At 37.4% G+C, this 16,693-nt stretch overlaps 3 protein-coding genes across 4 annotated transcripts in view; 1 reads left to right on the top strand and 2 right to left on the bottom strand.

The window, feature by feature from the left end:
- The window catches only part of LOC111347662 (uncharacterized), an 85,313-nt gene that overhangs the window by 41,825 nt on the left and 26,795 nt on the right, over positions 1 to 16,693 (bottom strand). The gene's annotated exons all lie outside the window — the stretch shown is intronic.
- LOC148723074 (uncharacterized) lies at positions 2,175 to 3,320 on the bottom strand. Its single transcript, XM_088734028.1, has one exon. The coding sequence runs from the start codon at positions 3,307 to 3,309 to the stop codon at positions 2,296 to 2,298; it is 1,014 nt and encodes a 337-aa protein (XP_088590154.1). The 5' UTR covers positions 3,310 to 3,320; the 3' UTR covers positions 2,175 to 2,295.
- LOC148723075 (uncharacterized) lies at positions 13,376 to 15,076 on the top strand. The gene is made up of 3 exons (XM_088734032.1): positions 13,376 to 13,537; positions 13,859 to 14,022; positions 14,410 to 15,076. Exons 1-3 carry the CDS (start codon positions 13,381 to 13,383, stop codon positions 14,566 to 14,568), a joined length of 480 nt encoding a protein of 159 aa, XP_088590158.1. The 5' UTR covers positions 13,376 to 13,380; the 3' UTR covers positions 14,569 to 15,076.

Genomic DNA, 16,693 nt, shown 5'->3' on the forward strand with positions numbered 1-16,693 from the left:
AGCAAGTCCAACTAAACCGCTATACAAACTCTTTAATTATCATGACTGTGAAAGAGCCTGTGACAGAGCTTGGGCCACCTGTAGTTCCAGTTCTTCGCCTAACCGTAGACATATCTTGAGATGCCATTCCTATATAATATTAGAATGGAAAGCTTTTGGGGTTACCTAATTTACCACAAGTGGCTTGGATCTTCAACAGAGCACAACAAGACTGTTGGACCTGATAAGCTGTCGGATTAATTAACAGGACTTGAGTTTACAACCTATAGAGTTCGAGTGGCTGGGTACACAGCTGTTGATGTTGGTTTGACTACTGCTTCTGTGAGAAAACAGCCAAAGGAAGATAGTTGGGGAGCTATTTCTTAATTTTTCACATTTTATTCTTTCACACCATTCATTTAATTTTACGCAGAAAGATAACGCACTGTTACTGTTACTTTGAGTACTTCCCTTTGAAAATGACAATCACCAGATTACAATGGTTCTTGAACTTTGTTATCTTCTTTTTTCTTCCCAGAGAAAAAAAAAGTGAAGGAAACGGCGTTCCACATGACAGGTGACTATTGGGGTCATAAATGCGAATGGCTTGACTTATCAAACACTCACTACTAAATTAAATCCATACCGACACTCGTGTGTCGAGCACAAATGTCTGTACTAATCGTTACACCAACACGGAGCAGTAGATTTCCTTTTACGACTAATATTGCTCAATGGTGACATCACTCTTGTCAGGCATGATTCAATTAAACTTTGTAAAGCTCAATTTCCAAAAGCGATCTCGTAGTTTTCCAGCTCCCAACTCAGTCATTACAAATACAGCAAGAGGAAATTGGTAACGCCACTGTCTAAAGGACTGTTTGTTCGCTTGTTTTGCTTTATTTAACATGACCAGACTTCTACTTCAATAATAAAACTAATTATAATCATCTTTTTTAGTATACTATTGACTTACAGAGATGCATAGGGAAATTTATCTTTCAATAAATTACGTTAACATGAAATTTTTAGTTAAGCGCGGAATAAAAAAATAAGCTAAAAATATTGTCCGCGTAGTCACTTAAAGTAACGCTAATTTCTTTTTTTGCAAATTTAATGAAACTTTTGCTACAGCCGAAATTTGTGATAATTTTTTTCAACCTTTTTTTCATATTAGTTATTTATATACTCCTTTTTCTTTCTCTTATTTTTTTCCGGGAGTATGATGTTCAAGGACTAAATTGACGGTGGCCTTGGGCTGAAAGATATATAAATCAAGATGTTTCCTTAATTGCTCCCTGCTGTGATCGAGGTGAACGTGTCATCGAAAAGCTGAGAAGCCATGCAGTTGAAATACAATCGGCTAGCACAATCTTTAAACTAATAGTACGAAGCGACTATTATGTTAGCCATCTTTGGCATGAGCCATGGTGATATTGCTTTGTCGAAGAACATCCAGCTCCACTACAATGGAAAAGTTATTAATCTCATTATCACTGTCCAATACAAGTGGGGGCGTCCCTTGTAATGACGGCCCTGTTAAGTATGATTAGATCTGAAGCGCCTGAAACTCATATCATGATGCGACTCGCCATAAATTTATCTTTCAAGTTTGAGCTTATTATGCAGATGTGAGACACATTTAGTGGTAAGAATGGATAAATCGTCTTTCGCAATATTTTTTGCTCTCCTTGTACTAAGAGGAACCATGCCATTGAAAGAGTCACGTAAGTGTACTTACAGCACAATATAATTTTTTACATGTGGTGTTAATCTCCAGATAATTCTAATTTCTGGCAATAACAATGGATTTCTTAAATAATCCAAACGTTACAAATAAACTTGAATCCTTCTCTTATGTTGGACTTTGCAACTAATATTTGTATGAAAAGAAAGAAAGAAACGGGACACAACCCAAATGATGGCTTTGGTGGAACATTGTCGAAGGACGATTTAATAATAATAATAATAACAATAATAATAATAATAATAATAATAGTAATAGTAATAATAATAATAGTACGGTATTTATATAGCGCTATTTCTATCACTATCCAATAGCGCTGTACAGTAATTTTATAAATCGGACCGTTAAGATTATAAAAACCATATAAATCTCTAAAACATGAGTAAAAGTCTGTAATAATGAGAGTAAAAACTTTAAACTTATATTGAAATTAAATAATTTCTTGAAAAAACCAGGAAAGATTTATTACTCGACGTTTCGGGGTCATCGTGACTCCATTATCAAGAGACTAGTTTAAAAACATGCAAATAAGGAAAGGTACAAGAATAGCATAAATTAGACTGAACGGCTTAAACAATCACCTTGGCGCGGATGGAATCCGTTTGCACGTTCAGTGTTGGCTTACGCATGCGAATATACAACATTTCATTAACAAGGCAATCAAATTTGCCGTTACATTTCGTGATGACGTTGAATTGCTCGATCAAGCGTTCAGGCATTTCACTATTGTGCTGGAGGTGGTAGTGTTTGTAGATAGAAGATGATTTCCTTGTGTGCCCTTCTACGCGCTCGTGTAAGTGACCACGAGTATAGCCCACATACCCTGCATCACACAGGTTACATTTAAATTCATAAACGACACATTGTTGGTTAACAATAGGGGGCTTAATTTCGTGTTGCTTAAGCTGTTGATCGAGCTTAGGGCTAACGAACACTGGTTGGACAGTCACGCTTAACTTCGAGCTTAGACTGTTCAGTTGTTGTTTAACATGATTAGCTGACGACTGGTCCTTGAAGGGTAACACTAATCTCACAGTCTCCGATGGTACGTCTGGTGATGGACAGGGTTCTGCAGATGAAATCCTTCTCTCAACGAACCGCTTGATTGTAGTTTCAACCAGTGGCTTTGGGTATTTCAAGTTATGAAAAACCCCTCTAAGGCGGTCACATTCCTCGGAGAAGAAAGACCAGTTAGAAGATAATCGATAAGCGCGATCCACCATGGTGTTAACTAGGCTGCGCTTGTACTTAATGTCAACATGACTCTGGAAATGCAGAAGGAGACCCGTGTTGGTTCTTTTGATGTAGACCTTACTCTCAATCTTTGGTGCACGGTTAAGCAGTTCAATTCCTAGAAAGGGAAGGGTTCCTTCCCGTTCGACTTCCATGGTAAACTGGAGGGAGGGATGGGTAGAGTTAAGGGTGTCTAGAAACTGGCCAGCGGTCACCCTATCAGGCATTACGGTCAGGGTGTCATCGACGTACCTCCGGTAATAGCGCGGAAGTTGACCGTGTCGTTCGAGGTTTTCCTCAATCGAGCACATGAAGACGTTAGCCAGCAACGGTCCAAGGGGAGAACCCATAGCGACTCCATCTGTCTGTTCATATAAAGCACCGTCAAACTGGAAAAGCTGGTTTTTCGTAGCTGCTCGGAGGAGGTCGATTAGGTCCGCTTTAGAGATGTTCAAGCTGTGCGTCTCGTTGAACCAATCCTGGGCAAAGGCTTTTTCAGCTAAGATCTGTATTGTTTCCTCCAATGGTACATTTGTAAACAATGAGATGACGTCATAGGAAACTAAAATTTCGCCGTTCCTGATCTCGAAGCCTCGTACTTCATCAGCAAAGCGGAATGTGTCTGTCACTGTATATTGGTTGCACGACAGGGGTTTCAATTTGTCGTCAAGCCATTTCGCTAGCGAGTAATTGTAGGTGTTAGTAGCAGAGAGTATTGGCCGCACGGCCAACTGTTCTTTATGTGTCTTCGGCAAGCCATACAAGTGTGCGAGTCTGGACCCTTTCGGGCGGAGAGCGTCAGCAATGGATTTCGGTAGAATCTTTCGAACGAGAGTTTCCAACTCCCTTTCTTTCTGAAGGAGAGGGTGGTAATACTTAGGAGGTCGTCCTCTGGTTCTCGGTCTCTCCGAGTCGACGAATCGGAATTTGCTGGTATCGAAGAAACAGGCTTTGCAGGTACTGGTGACGTGCTTATCTAATGACATGTGCTCATCGAAGATAACTCCAATGTTTCTTGCAGAGGGAGAAGGCTCGATCCGCTCACCAGACACATCAACATACTCTACTAATGGGGGTTGACGGTGTCGTGCGCTGAAGATCAATAGCTCCGTCTTTTCTCTGTTTAGTTTCAGTTTATTGCACAACATCCATCAGTCTATCGCAGAGACACATGCTCTATTTTTGCTATAGAACTGGGTTGTTCGGCTGGGTTGGGCTTGAAAGGGAGATAGAGCTGGGTGTCATCGGTGTAGAGATGGTAATTTAGTCCGTGCCGTCTAATGATGTCCCCAAGGGGTGAAGTGTATAATAAGTATAACATTTATTTATTTTAGATCGATTCCGCGACTTCTTTCTCAAAATATTTAAATCGTGAAAAAACAACATCCTCTCAACTGTGTCTAAAATGTTGTAAAACAGTTGTTTCATTAGTCAGTGGTGCGTTCGTTGGGGAATAACGCGCCACGGTGGTCTTGAGCGCACTCAAGGAGCTAGAAGGTCACTTGTTGCTCAGGGTCTCCCAAACTTCCCGCGTGCTTCATATTCCATGAAAGCATGCGCATGTATGAACCAATTATTTATTTATACGCATGCAGGTAAAAAATAACAATCATACAACGAGGTATTTCATGTGCAAGCTCGTAATTCTGATTGCATTTAACGTTCTCTTTTCTTTTGTGCCAAGGTCAACTCATGAGCCACAAGCATCAGAAACCACCAGTTTTAAAGAGTCCCTAACGAAGGTGTCAACATCCTAACATTACCATTTAATAATTACCGAAGTAGAGTTAGGTACATATATCTTATTAGACGTTCTATTGTGCAGTATCACTGAGGACTCTTACGATTTATCCCTTATTTCGACGAGCTGGTATATTTAGGGCGAGTCAAAATACAAATAACGAGTTAAAATACTCAACGATACTACACAACAAAACGACTAATAAGTTATTTATTATCCAGCACGCTAAATCATTATTTCAGTGTGGGTGAATCTAGCGGATATGTATTTACAAGGAGTGCATGACAATTACGCGAGGCGGAACGGAATTGGCGCGTTGTCTTGTTGCTGTTTCTATCATGTCTCTTCAATAAATAAGGAAATTTCCTGGTTGTTTAGCTGTTTTTCTTCGTTCGATTTATCTAATACACTTAGATCTATATTCTCCAGCGATTCCGACTCTTCGTCGCAGAAATATGATTCAAATTGTCCACCATTTTTTTTTTTTTTTTTTAATTTCGTAACTTCCATCCAATTCCTCGCTTGCGCAATGCGAGAAAACTGTCTAACCGGTTCTCTGGAGTACAAATACCGCGTGATATTTGTACTCGTCTATGGCGTTATTTGTTATTTACGGAGTCCAGTGGGATAATAATGCTGGATATTTACCGAGCCGCGGAAAGGGAGGGTAACTATACACTGCGCACCACTGACACTGAGGGAAATAACTGTTCTAATATATTTTAAAACAGTGATATGATATAGTATAAAATTATGATTTTAACTCATTTATTCCTACAACCATTACAACATATTCCGCTCTAAATCCCGTGCTAAAAATTTAGAGGTGAATAATGAAGGGTGTTCGTAGTCTGAACAGCCAATCAGAACGTGCCCTCAACGCTATTCCCTGTTTTAGTATATATTAACACATGTTTTACACTGCGAAACCGACGTATATCTAATCCCAAAGGTGAATAGATATTCTAATGTCATCTATGTGCGTATTACAAGTCTTATAAGCGTTTAAATACTCTTAGCTTTATTCACCTCTTAGTTCATGGGTCTGTCTCGCTTCCTTTGAATGTTATTTGCTCCATCTTTTATATTCCAATCCTTACCAATATCAAAGTAACACTTAGTACATTTCTTGTTGATTTTGGAACTGAAACATAGTCACTGTTCTGAAGGATAAGTGTAGCGCCTATTGAACACTAATTTGGTCTTGGTACCCGTGACGTAGTCCAGTTTTTCTGCACTTGTATTCGTCCGATTACAGAGTATGCATGTCCTGTCTTCCATGACGGCCTCCCTGTGTACCTCTCCTACGAACTTGAAGAAATACAAAAGCGGGGTACGCGCATTATTTTTCCTCTTTTCTCATATAATAATGCCTTGGCGGAATCAGGCCTGACTAAACTTTCAGATCGCCGCCAGAGACTAGTTGATAAACTATTTAAGAATGTTTTACAGAATGAACTGAATAAGCTCCATGAACTTCTTCCTACTCGCAACACATGTACCTTAAACCCAAGAAATATGCGGAAGTTTAAGCCAGTTTTTAAGACGAACAGGTTTCGTAATAGCTTTATTACCTTCAATGCCCTTAAGGCTTGAACGGTTTTATACGACCGTTTTTTTTTTTTTTTTTTTTTTTTTCTTTTAGAACATACATTTAGTGTCCTTATTGCTGTTTTAATACATTTAGTCTATTTAACGTAATTATCAATGTTTGAAACTTGTAAATAATCGTATAATTCAACTTTTGGTTGCAAATCGGTTAATAATAAACTATCTATCTGTCTATCTATCTAATTTGATTAAACTTCATTTTCAAATCATAAGCAGCCATATTTGAACTACTAAAACCCCCAGTTTCGAGATTTACAACCCAAAATTTGCTGCGACGATCGTGAATTTTGATTGTTAATTTGCATCCAAGAACAGTGAGATATTTAAAGTATAATTGGCACGATGTCTCCGGGTACAGATTCAAATCATCGTTTGCTTTAGAAAGATACAATGCACCCAATTTTTTAACACCAGCATCTTTCATCGACAGCTTCCAGGCGGATACGGGAGCAAATGAAACATGTAGGTATTGATTTAAACAATGTGCTTACCAGTAACTCTCTTGATGTATATGGTTCGAATTAGTACAAGGAGAGTAGAATATAACACAAAACACGATTTTTCCATTCTACCAAACAACTGTTTCCCACAATGTGCTCAGGCATTAAAATTGAAATTGTTTGCTAATCACAGTATGATGTGATCATCAAGTACGTCAGCTAATACAGATTATTTCGTCCAGTTCTCACTAAGACGAGACTGTCATCACAAACGCATACACATGTATGAAGCACGTGTTTATGTGGTAATTGTAAATCAACACGGAGGAAAATATTTCCTTTAACACTTCATGTTAGTCACTCGTGACGTCGTTAGTGCCTGCCATGATTCAATCAATTCCTCGTTAAGTTCGAGTTTCTATGTCAATTTCATAGCGTTCCAGCTGTCGATGATTCGTTCATCACAAATACAATTGAAAAGAAATTGAAAACAGCATGGTCTATACCACAAAACTATTGTTGGGTCTACTTCCCAGATTTGGTTCAGGTACCAAACTATCATAGCATTATTTCGAAGTACTTATTCTCATAGCAGAAATATTCAAAATATTAATCTGGCGTAATATGAGAACGTGCATACAGGGAAAAAGGTTTTAATTTCTACTTAGAGTTTTCACCCTCAATACTATTTAGAGTATTTATAGCTGACCCCAAAAAATCGTTAGGGTCAGGAGAATAAGAAAATAATAGCTTCTCTTCTCTTGGTTTCAATCATTTTTGTAAAAGTCATTGGCAGATCAAATGTTAGCTTCGTTTTCCCCTTTAATCACAAAGTAAAACAACTGGTTTTTCATTTTAGAAAACAATTTTTGCAAATTTTTTCTCTCCGTTTTCCACAACTTCCTTAAGAGCTTTATAAGCATAAACTTTTTTGTGTTTTAAGCTGAGCAGGCTGAGATTTCTCAGACTTCCGTTTGCATTTTTGTTCGTGCAAAGAACTTTCTTTTTAAATTGAAACGAAAGTTTTGTTTAAGCACGGATTTAAAAAAAAAAAAAGATCAAATAAAGAGAATATTTTCCGTTTGGACGTTTTCGTGAGGGTGATGTTGTTCCTGTTATTTTCCCGTTTTATTTATTAATTTTTATTTTTCAGGTTAAAGTATTTTGGATGAATTCTGCCCTTCAAGTGTAGTGTTAACAATGATTGGCATGAGCCTTGATTTAAAGCTTTTTTAAAGAAACTTTCTGCCCTACTTTAATATAAAGGTTACCACACGCTTTCATGCCCAGTGCCCGTGAGCATATCAATAATAATGCTGACAGCCATGATTTACATGTACTGTATGTTTAGATCTGAAGCGCTTGATGCCAATATTACAACGCGATTTATTTAAAACATCGCCCTTAAAGATTGATCATCTGGTGGGAGGCCTCAAGAAGTAAAAATGGTTAATTCGTGTTTTGCGATGCTTTTTGCCATCCATATACTATGCGGAACCATGTATGGAAATAGTCTTACTGGTACACATGTCTTTCTGTAGTCTCTCTAAAAGCGTTCCGCCTTATTTCGGCTCAAAACATGGTTTTATTTAAAACTTTTCCCATTAATATGTCTAAAAGCAATTGAAACCACATTGGTTTATCGAAATATTGTGAAATAATTGTTATTTTTTCTTAGCAAAATCCCGTCAGCGCTTAAAGGCCTGTTTTTAACAACGCTGATCATCAAAAATAACTCGTCTTTTCACAAAGCTCTAGCTTGAGGAATTTTTCATTTGCTTTTCATATTTATATAGATCCTTTGTGAGAACAAATCACGTACGTTTTTCTTTTTTAATGGCTTTTCGACACTCAAACTTATTTTTCATTTTGACACCTACTTTACCTTTGCCGCCATGACTGTAAATATGCAACTTTAATCTCGGCGGCTCAGGGCAAAATTCCACCCTCTTCCCTATGACATTTTCATTCTGACTAACTAAAATAGGGTATAGGAGTACTTTTGGCAAACGTCCAATACCGCCAGTCCGTTATAATATGCACATTTTCCAAAATTCCATCTAACAATACAAATGAAGCGAACTCAGTTATGTACGAAGTTTACGTCAATAACCAATGGTTGACGCCTTAATTGAGCAATTTGAGGCTTTTTATGCTCAAAGATACCATGAAACAGCATTTAGGAGAAAAGGATGTTCACACCGTCCTAAGAAATACTGCCACTGAAAGCTGACTCTTCGCGACCTATTGTTTTGTAACGCAGCAACGAGGAAAAAGAGAAAAAAAATCACTTTAGTAGTCTACCTTAAGTCACGATCGATACTAAAATAGTAATGTAAATCCAAAATACTTCTTATCATCCGTTTAGAGAGTGTTGCTATTAATATTACTTGAAGCAGTGATGTTAAATTGGAAAATGTAACCTGTAATTCTATGATAGCGTGCGTGACGTGAACTAATTTATTAAAGGACCCATCTACTGTGTTTAAAACCCAAAAATTCCCGTTAAATCCCCAGAAAATAATATATGCATGAAAACATACTAAGTAAACCAGATGGATTGTTATTCTAGAAAAAATACCTGGTGTTAAGATATGGACATTTTCAATGGCTCGAATTTATCCGAATAATTCTCATACAGGGCGCAATTTAAATATGTTCTTTACTTGGGTTTTTTTGTTCTGAACGGCTTTCTAACGGGCTGATTTAGGAAGTCGGTTTTCCTTTTAAATGTTATTCATGATGTCACTGCGTTCTCAGCTGTCGTTACGGGGTAACTGTTACTTAGTTGATTTATCAAAGTTCCTTAGTTAAATCTTGGTTAATTTGGGGAAAATATTAATTGAGAAAAAAATCCGCAGACAACAAAACTCTGTAAATTGTAACAGTCGTTAATTCCATTGTGAATCCGTCGATGACATTTGAGTTCAAGATGTTTCTAGAGGAATAGAAACAAAACGAAATAAAAAGCAGTGCACAGCGAAAAGCACCAAATAAGGTAATAGCGAGGGTTAATTATTTTCATTACCCGACTGAGATGTTCGCACACACGCACTAGGCCAAGCGCAGAAATATTAGATAAAAATCATTATTTTAATGTAAGCCTAAGCCTTGTCTATTTTCATATGTTATCTAAAGGCACATAGGTGCAGGTTAAGGCTTGAAAAGAGTGGCGGGGTATTGTACTTTTTCTTTCGACCAGCGCCAGGACTAAAACTAGCCTATAATATGCTTTAGATAAAAGTATTCTATTAGACATTTTGGTAAGGGGTATAAGTTATTTCTATGATTATAATAATAATAAGATTAATCAATTCCATTTTAGATCCAAACGCATAGCGACCAAAATGCGCCGTTCGTCTCTGAATGCATTTAAAATGGGTTACAGGCCCAAATAGTTTTGAATGCTGTTTTGCTCTGAAAAACTAACAGCCTCGAGCTAGTTTGTTTCTGTTTCTCAACTTACTGCTATGTTTTTTGGGCTGACGAGGTCGATAGCTAACAGATAACGAGGTAATTTGGTTATATCAACTAAGTTGAAATTGTAAATTGGCCACCGCAACGAATAACAGCTGACAGATAACATATGTAACGAATAACAGCTAACAGATAACATATGTCTTTATTGAATTCTACTTTCAGGTGACCTGAAGAACTGTAGTAGTCCCGGGTACATTTTCAAAACGAACAGTGGTAACCGGTACAGTTGGTCTAGAAGTAAAAAAAAATCTGTGAACGGTCTGGATATAGCCTCGTTTCTATTGAGAGTCGCGAGGAATGGAACTTCCTGAAATCAAACCATCCAGACAATGACAACCGAAGAATACTTCATAGGCTTGAGGAAAGATACAACTGGAGGGTGGAGATGGTTGAGCGATAACAGCACAATGAATGCATCCAGAAAAGAAGACTGGCCTTGGGCATTAGGTGAACATCACGACGGACACTTTAAAGAGAACTGCGCGCCAATGTACAAGGATTATCTTAAGTGCTTTGGGCGCTATAATAGTGTCGACGGTTCTACACCCCTCGTGACCTCGGGGTTCATATGTGAATGTAAAGATTGGGGAGGTAATAGACCCTCAATTCACATTATACGAAACTGAGAACAGAATACGTGTAGGTCAATCGTATTTACGGCCCATTATATCTCGGTTACACCGAGGAAGAAGTTGAAAAAAAATACATAACATAGTGTGAATGTTAGGTAGCAAGTCACTTTGGATCTTAAAAATGGGTCAGTAATGACTTCTTGTTATGCAATTTTCTGAATTCTCTAAATATACACTTTGGATCTTAACTGAGTCAAGAACAACCTATCGTAACAACCTATTTTTTTGTCTTCGTTTTTGTTTTTTTTTGTTTTGTTTTTTTTTTTTGAATTCATTTCTTTATGTATTTCTCCATAAATGTTTATAAAGATACATTTTTGCCGTATTGTTAGTATTGCATCCCTTACAAATGTATAGGCGAACCCCACGGTTGCACTAATTAGTAAACTTTCTTATTCCGCCCCAGAGAAAAAACCAGCAAATGTGACGGTGTCTACCAAAACAGGTAATCGTCAGTGTTTTAACGGTGGTAAAGTTGACTCGACAAATATGATCATGTGAATCAGTGCTGAATGTAACAGTAAATCAAGTAAAGTGGCATAGCTTCCGCCCCGACTTGTCCTTTAAAACTATGTATTGGAAAAGGGAAAATAAACCATCAAAAATTGAAAAAGAAAATTACAAACAATTTTTAAATCCCAATATATTTCGTACCTTTTTCTGTTCTGTTGTAATTTACCATCATCTTCATCATCATCACCATACTGATTTTACAGTATTTGTATAATTTTATATGTAAGAAGAGCGTTTAATTTTCTTGGAGAATGCTGCTAGTGAATCACTTGCTGAAGTTGATTTATTGTTCCCCTTTAGGACTGACTGAAGGATCCCAAGCATCGAAAACTGCTCGAGTCAACAACTACGGCAACAACTCATTCAGAGCAACATTCAGGTAAACCCTTACACTGTAATATTGATTATTTCTCGCCAGAGAAAAAATCAGGGAACGTGACGGCCATAACAAGCAACTGTTGGCGTTATAATTATCGACGGCTTGACTTATCAACCCCTCACCACTTAACACAGACATACACCGTGTGTCGAACACATGTGGTATGCGGCCTTCGACCGTGGTGCGTTTTGGGTAAACTGTTTTTTCGAGCTCATTTCCATATAGCCTCCACACAAGTGAGATTTGCATGAGTTTCTGGCATTTATTATGATATAGTAAAACGGCATTACTCTTTGCTAGTGCATTTGAAAGAGATGAAAACGGAAAATTTCATTGGCCTCTTTAAAAGAAACGTTACAATTTAGTGACTGAGTGTGGATTAGTTTCATCAATTAAACCACCTTTGTTTCTTTGCACTTTTGGTATTCCGATTTTGTATGACAACAATTTATCATGGCATTAATTAGTAACAGATAATTGGAACTACTTATTCGCAGTGGCGTAAATCTTTTGTGGTCTCTGAAGGATTTCCGGCCCTTCTCGCAAAGATCACTGAACACGAGGAACTTAAAAGGCTAAACTAGAGAGACTAGAAGGCGGAAGGTATCACATAAGTTCATGGTTTTGGTGTAGTTTTTGGTACAACATCTTAAAATTGGAGGCTGATTACCATAAAGGTCTAAGAGTTGCTGCGTTGTTGTAATTTTGCGCTTCGAATCTTCGCAGTGTTGATATAGTCAATAAATCTTGGAATTCTCCTAAACTTTAATCTTCGAAAGCGAGATAAGCTTTTGGTAAAAAGCGTAGCTTGGGAATGAGAGGAGAAAAGAGAACAGGCGTGGGAATTAAACAAGAACAAACGAGCAAATAAACAAACAAAAAGAGGCTATCAAAATAGCATCCGCAATTGGCTTTACACAAGTCTCACAAAAACTTTGATTATGAAAAATAATGGCTAGTCTCTGGTGCATGATACTTCCCAATAAAGAGGTCTCATTCTTCTGGTCGCACAGTACTACTAAAAGAGGTGTTTGCACTTTACCTTGGTTCGTTTGAGCTTTTTTTCGCGGCTCTCTTGCTTGAGGTATTGCTAGTACTGGGATTGACAATGTTTAGTCAAATCGGTCACAGGTTTCCGATACGGCAAGGCAATGTATGTTACTTACTTCGCACGAGCACGAGCACTCAATCACGGCAAAAAACTTTAAACGGAGTTTTCGGAGAAACAGCGAGAAGTGCGCTAAGTTGCGTTGCACTCATTGATTATTCCTAGCAAGAGAAACCATTAGGTGTACTTTTTGGTGAGGTTGAAGAAAGTAGTTTTAAGAATAGAAAAAAAAAAAATTAATGGGGTGCAATTGACTGGGACTTTCAACCTCCAAAATAGGTTCTGCCATTCTTGCTTCACTCATAAGAAGATATAAACTGTAAATCCAGAAGTCAGTATCTTTAAGTTATCGAAGAAGGGTTTTTCCTCAAACTCCCAGTTTTTCTAGTCCATACTGCTTGACAATAAGGTAAAAAATACTTGAAGTTTCCCTCTGAAAAAGGATGGACTGGTGTTAAAATCGACTAGACTGAACGTCTCACGAAATGAAATCTGTTCAAATTCCGCAGAGCCTCTTATGACCTCCCTTCACCCTTCTCCAAAGATGTGCGACCAGTCTGCCGAATGTTCTCTGATATGGCTAGTAGTAGTCTTTGTCCAAGGAGCAATCATTGTGATGATGACGGCAGTTTTTCTTTTTGGATTTTTGCGGTCAAGGTACTCAGAACGTAAAGGTAAGTGTGCAGACTCTTCGTAAAAATGTTAAGTATAGTGGCTTATGACTTTAACGACGCCATCACAGTGTTTATGTTGGCTTTCTTTCCAAACTGTGGGCTCCAAGGTAATTAACATAATTAATGTATGCGGTAGAATACACAAAAAGAGTAGCGAATCCAAGGCCTTAAGCTCCTCTCATAGCCAAGGCAACGTAAAAACTTTCACAAACGTGATGGTGTGCAGTCGTTATTACGTAAGGAAGTATTAAAATAGAAGACTTTTTTGATTTTGCGATGGTAAAATACGCCTTTTAACTCATATGCTGTGTCTCCTCTCAGGTGTAAATGATGTCTATTATGATACGGTGAAACCAAAAATTATCAGGAAAACTCTTCGTCCGACGCTGAAAAATAGCGTCAATGGAAAAGAGGGAGGGAACAAGGGGCTGCAAGCAGCTCAGGAAAACAGCCAATATGCCATGCTAGACACAAGTCGAATGCAGGTAAGAAATACGATAAGTGCATTTTAGCCAAATTTATCGATCTTCCCTCTCCTAAACAATGAAACAGCGATTTAAAAAACAGATTTCTTTCAGGTAAATTACAGCAGCACTGGTGGTAGTGTTGACTCTGCGAACCTAAATAACAAGAACATACGGATAGTATGAACTCTCCGAGGCGAAGGCTTAAATTTATCTCTACAATACACTACTGATAAGGAAATTTGAGCACTTGTCAATACAGTGTATATTCGTCTAACTGATACTGTTCATGCGGAGACGTTTAGTGCAATGGTCATGAACAGACTTACCGTGGAGTTCCACATTTTTTTACTGATGATGTGCCGCACTAAGTAAACTTTTTCTGTTCGTCTGTTTGTCTTTGAACAGGAAAATAGAGCACCTGTTTACACAGCTTTAAGGAAGTCAACAAGCGCGGATGGCCAAATGAAGAAAATGGAAGTCGAGTTCAAAACTTATCATAAGATGTCTACCTTAAGCCAAGATAGCACTATGCGTCCGAATTATGAGAATATTGGTTTCGTTTGAACATCTCTTATCCCGTTGCCGTAAGACCTAAACTATAACTTCCAATGGCATGTGCTGATTTTCTCCCTTAGTCATCAGTAAATAAATTCTGTTTCAGTTTTTTGGTTTGTACGAAATCGCTGCCATTACTTAGATACATTGCCTTATAGAGTAGAATAAAAAGAAAGAACGAAAAATGTATCCTCTCCTAACTCGACTTAAAATAACAAGGAAAACGAGATGTTTGCAATATATTGGTTTATAAAGCCTGTGAAAAATCTATAAAGCTTGTGCAAAATTTATAAGGCTTGAGCAAAATGCAAAAGTATCAATAGATACTAAAGACAAAAGTGCTCACCATTTGTGACTTGTTTTTCATAATCAGCAGCATTAGTAATACCAAACATAAAAAGAGATATAATGCAAATGTCGGTCAATAAAACATCCTGTAGATTATAGTTTAGCGCACATAAAGTCGCCGACATTGTTCATTAAAAGGCTGAAATCGAATTTTTTAATTGTGTTTAAGGAAGACAGCTGACGGAAATCTCAAAGTCTTCCCCCTATTTTTTCTTTCTTTTTTTCTTTTTTTTTATTTTCGATATGGCAAGACTTCCTAAATTTACATCTATGAACTACGTGACTCATTTTCCTAACAGAAAACTAACAACAACAGAAAACAAATGAAAACCGACTTTCATCCGCAACTTCTGTTGGTAAAATCAGCGACAATATCTTTATAACACCGGCAATTTTAGCAGACCAGGGATTACCTTAATAAAACTTTTATACTTTTATACACGTTGGACCGTGGTATTTACACATGCAGACGAAAACGAATTTGACAAACATCGTCTCAAGTCCAGGCTACACGTATCTGACATGTAATTACACGTGTAAAATTAAAGCTACAACACTATTTTATTTTCTTTATTGCAGGTTAAAGATCAAATGCTTGCACGTTATAGTGCCCGGGAAAATCTTACTAGTTATTAAAGTTTCGCTTTTCGGAGGTAATCCGCTGATTGTTTAAGTAGTATCTTCCTTACTTAGTAACTTGTTGTTATCGCAACTTGTTTGTGTCGTTTGTGCGTCTGTGAGTGTGAGCATGAACAAATTAAGATTTAAAATCACTTGAAATCATTTATTGAATTTTCCTTAATTGATTTTCCTGTATAAAGCACTTCGTCTGAATAATCACGCGTGTATAGGTGACGTTGTATTCGTCGGGAAAACTGGCCACAAGGATTTCATTTGTGACGAGGCTGGGTAACTCGGTTATGTTTTTGACTTCATCAGGCGTTTACATTTCGTTTCTTTATAAGTATCAAAACTGCCAAATAAAATTTTTGAAGAACTCGATGATATGATTTACCATAGTGTTTCACACTCTTGAATTATTGTAACATTATTAATTGCCAAACCTATTCTGATTCAACTTAGTTACCGATTCTAGTCCTGCTCTTCCCAAATTAAGAGGGTTTTCCGCTCGCGAAATATTTCATTAAATTGTGGTTACGTACGTTGCAGTTGTAGTGACGGACTAATGCCAAGAGAAATTTTTTTTTTGGCGATGGCGATGATGTTATCTATAGCAGCAAAACCAGCGGTTTGTTTTGTGCTGCTATTGTAGAAGCAAAATGAAGCGCTTGGTTCATAGAAATAACTATGGAGAGTTTTGCCAATTGGCAAAAGAAAAAGTCTCTATTAGCTCTGTTCCATAAACGTCTGATAACATTTGGATTTCAACAATTACGAAAAGTGTCGACAATACCAGCGCTAAGTTTAGTTTGAGTCTATGAAGTATCACAAGGACTGCTATTTGCACTATATTTCTTTTCGCTATTAGTGTTATTAATATTACTGAAGAGAAACTCACCAATGGTAAGCACATTGTTTATAGAGTATGTAATCATACTTTGAATTTCCAAATTCGAATATGACTGACAACATATATATTTTTCGTTGTAAAAAAAAGAAAAAATTAATGAAGATAATCGAAACTGCACCCACACTAGATATGTATTTTTCAAGCGGGGATTTTCTCCAAGTACTTGATTTTTTTCATTGAAATTATTGTATGTTTGCATTCATTTGATAAGAATTAACGAACAGGATCGATAGATGGGCTAGGGATTAATTCCGA

This window comes from Stylophora pistillata, chromosome 9 (genome assembly GCF_964205215.1).
Source record: "Stylophora pistillata chromosome 9, jaStyPist1.2, whole genome shotgun sequence".
Lineage (NCBI taxonomy): Eukaryota > Metazoa > Cnidaria > Anthozoa > Scleractinia > Pocilloporidae > Stylophora > Stylophora pistillata.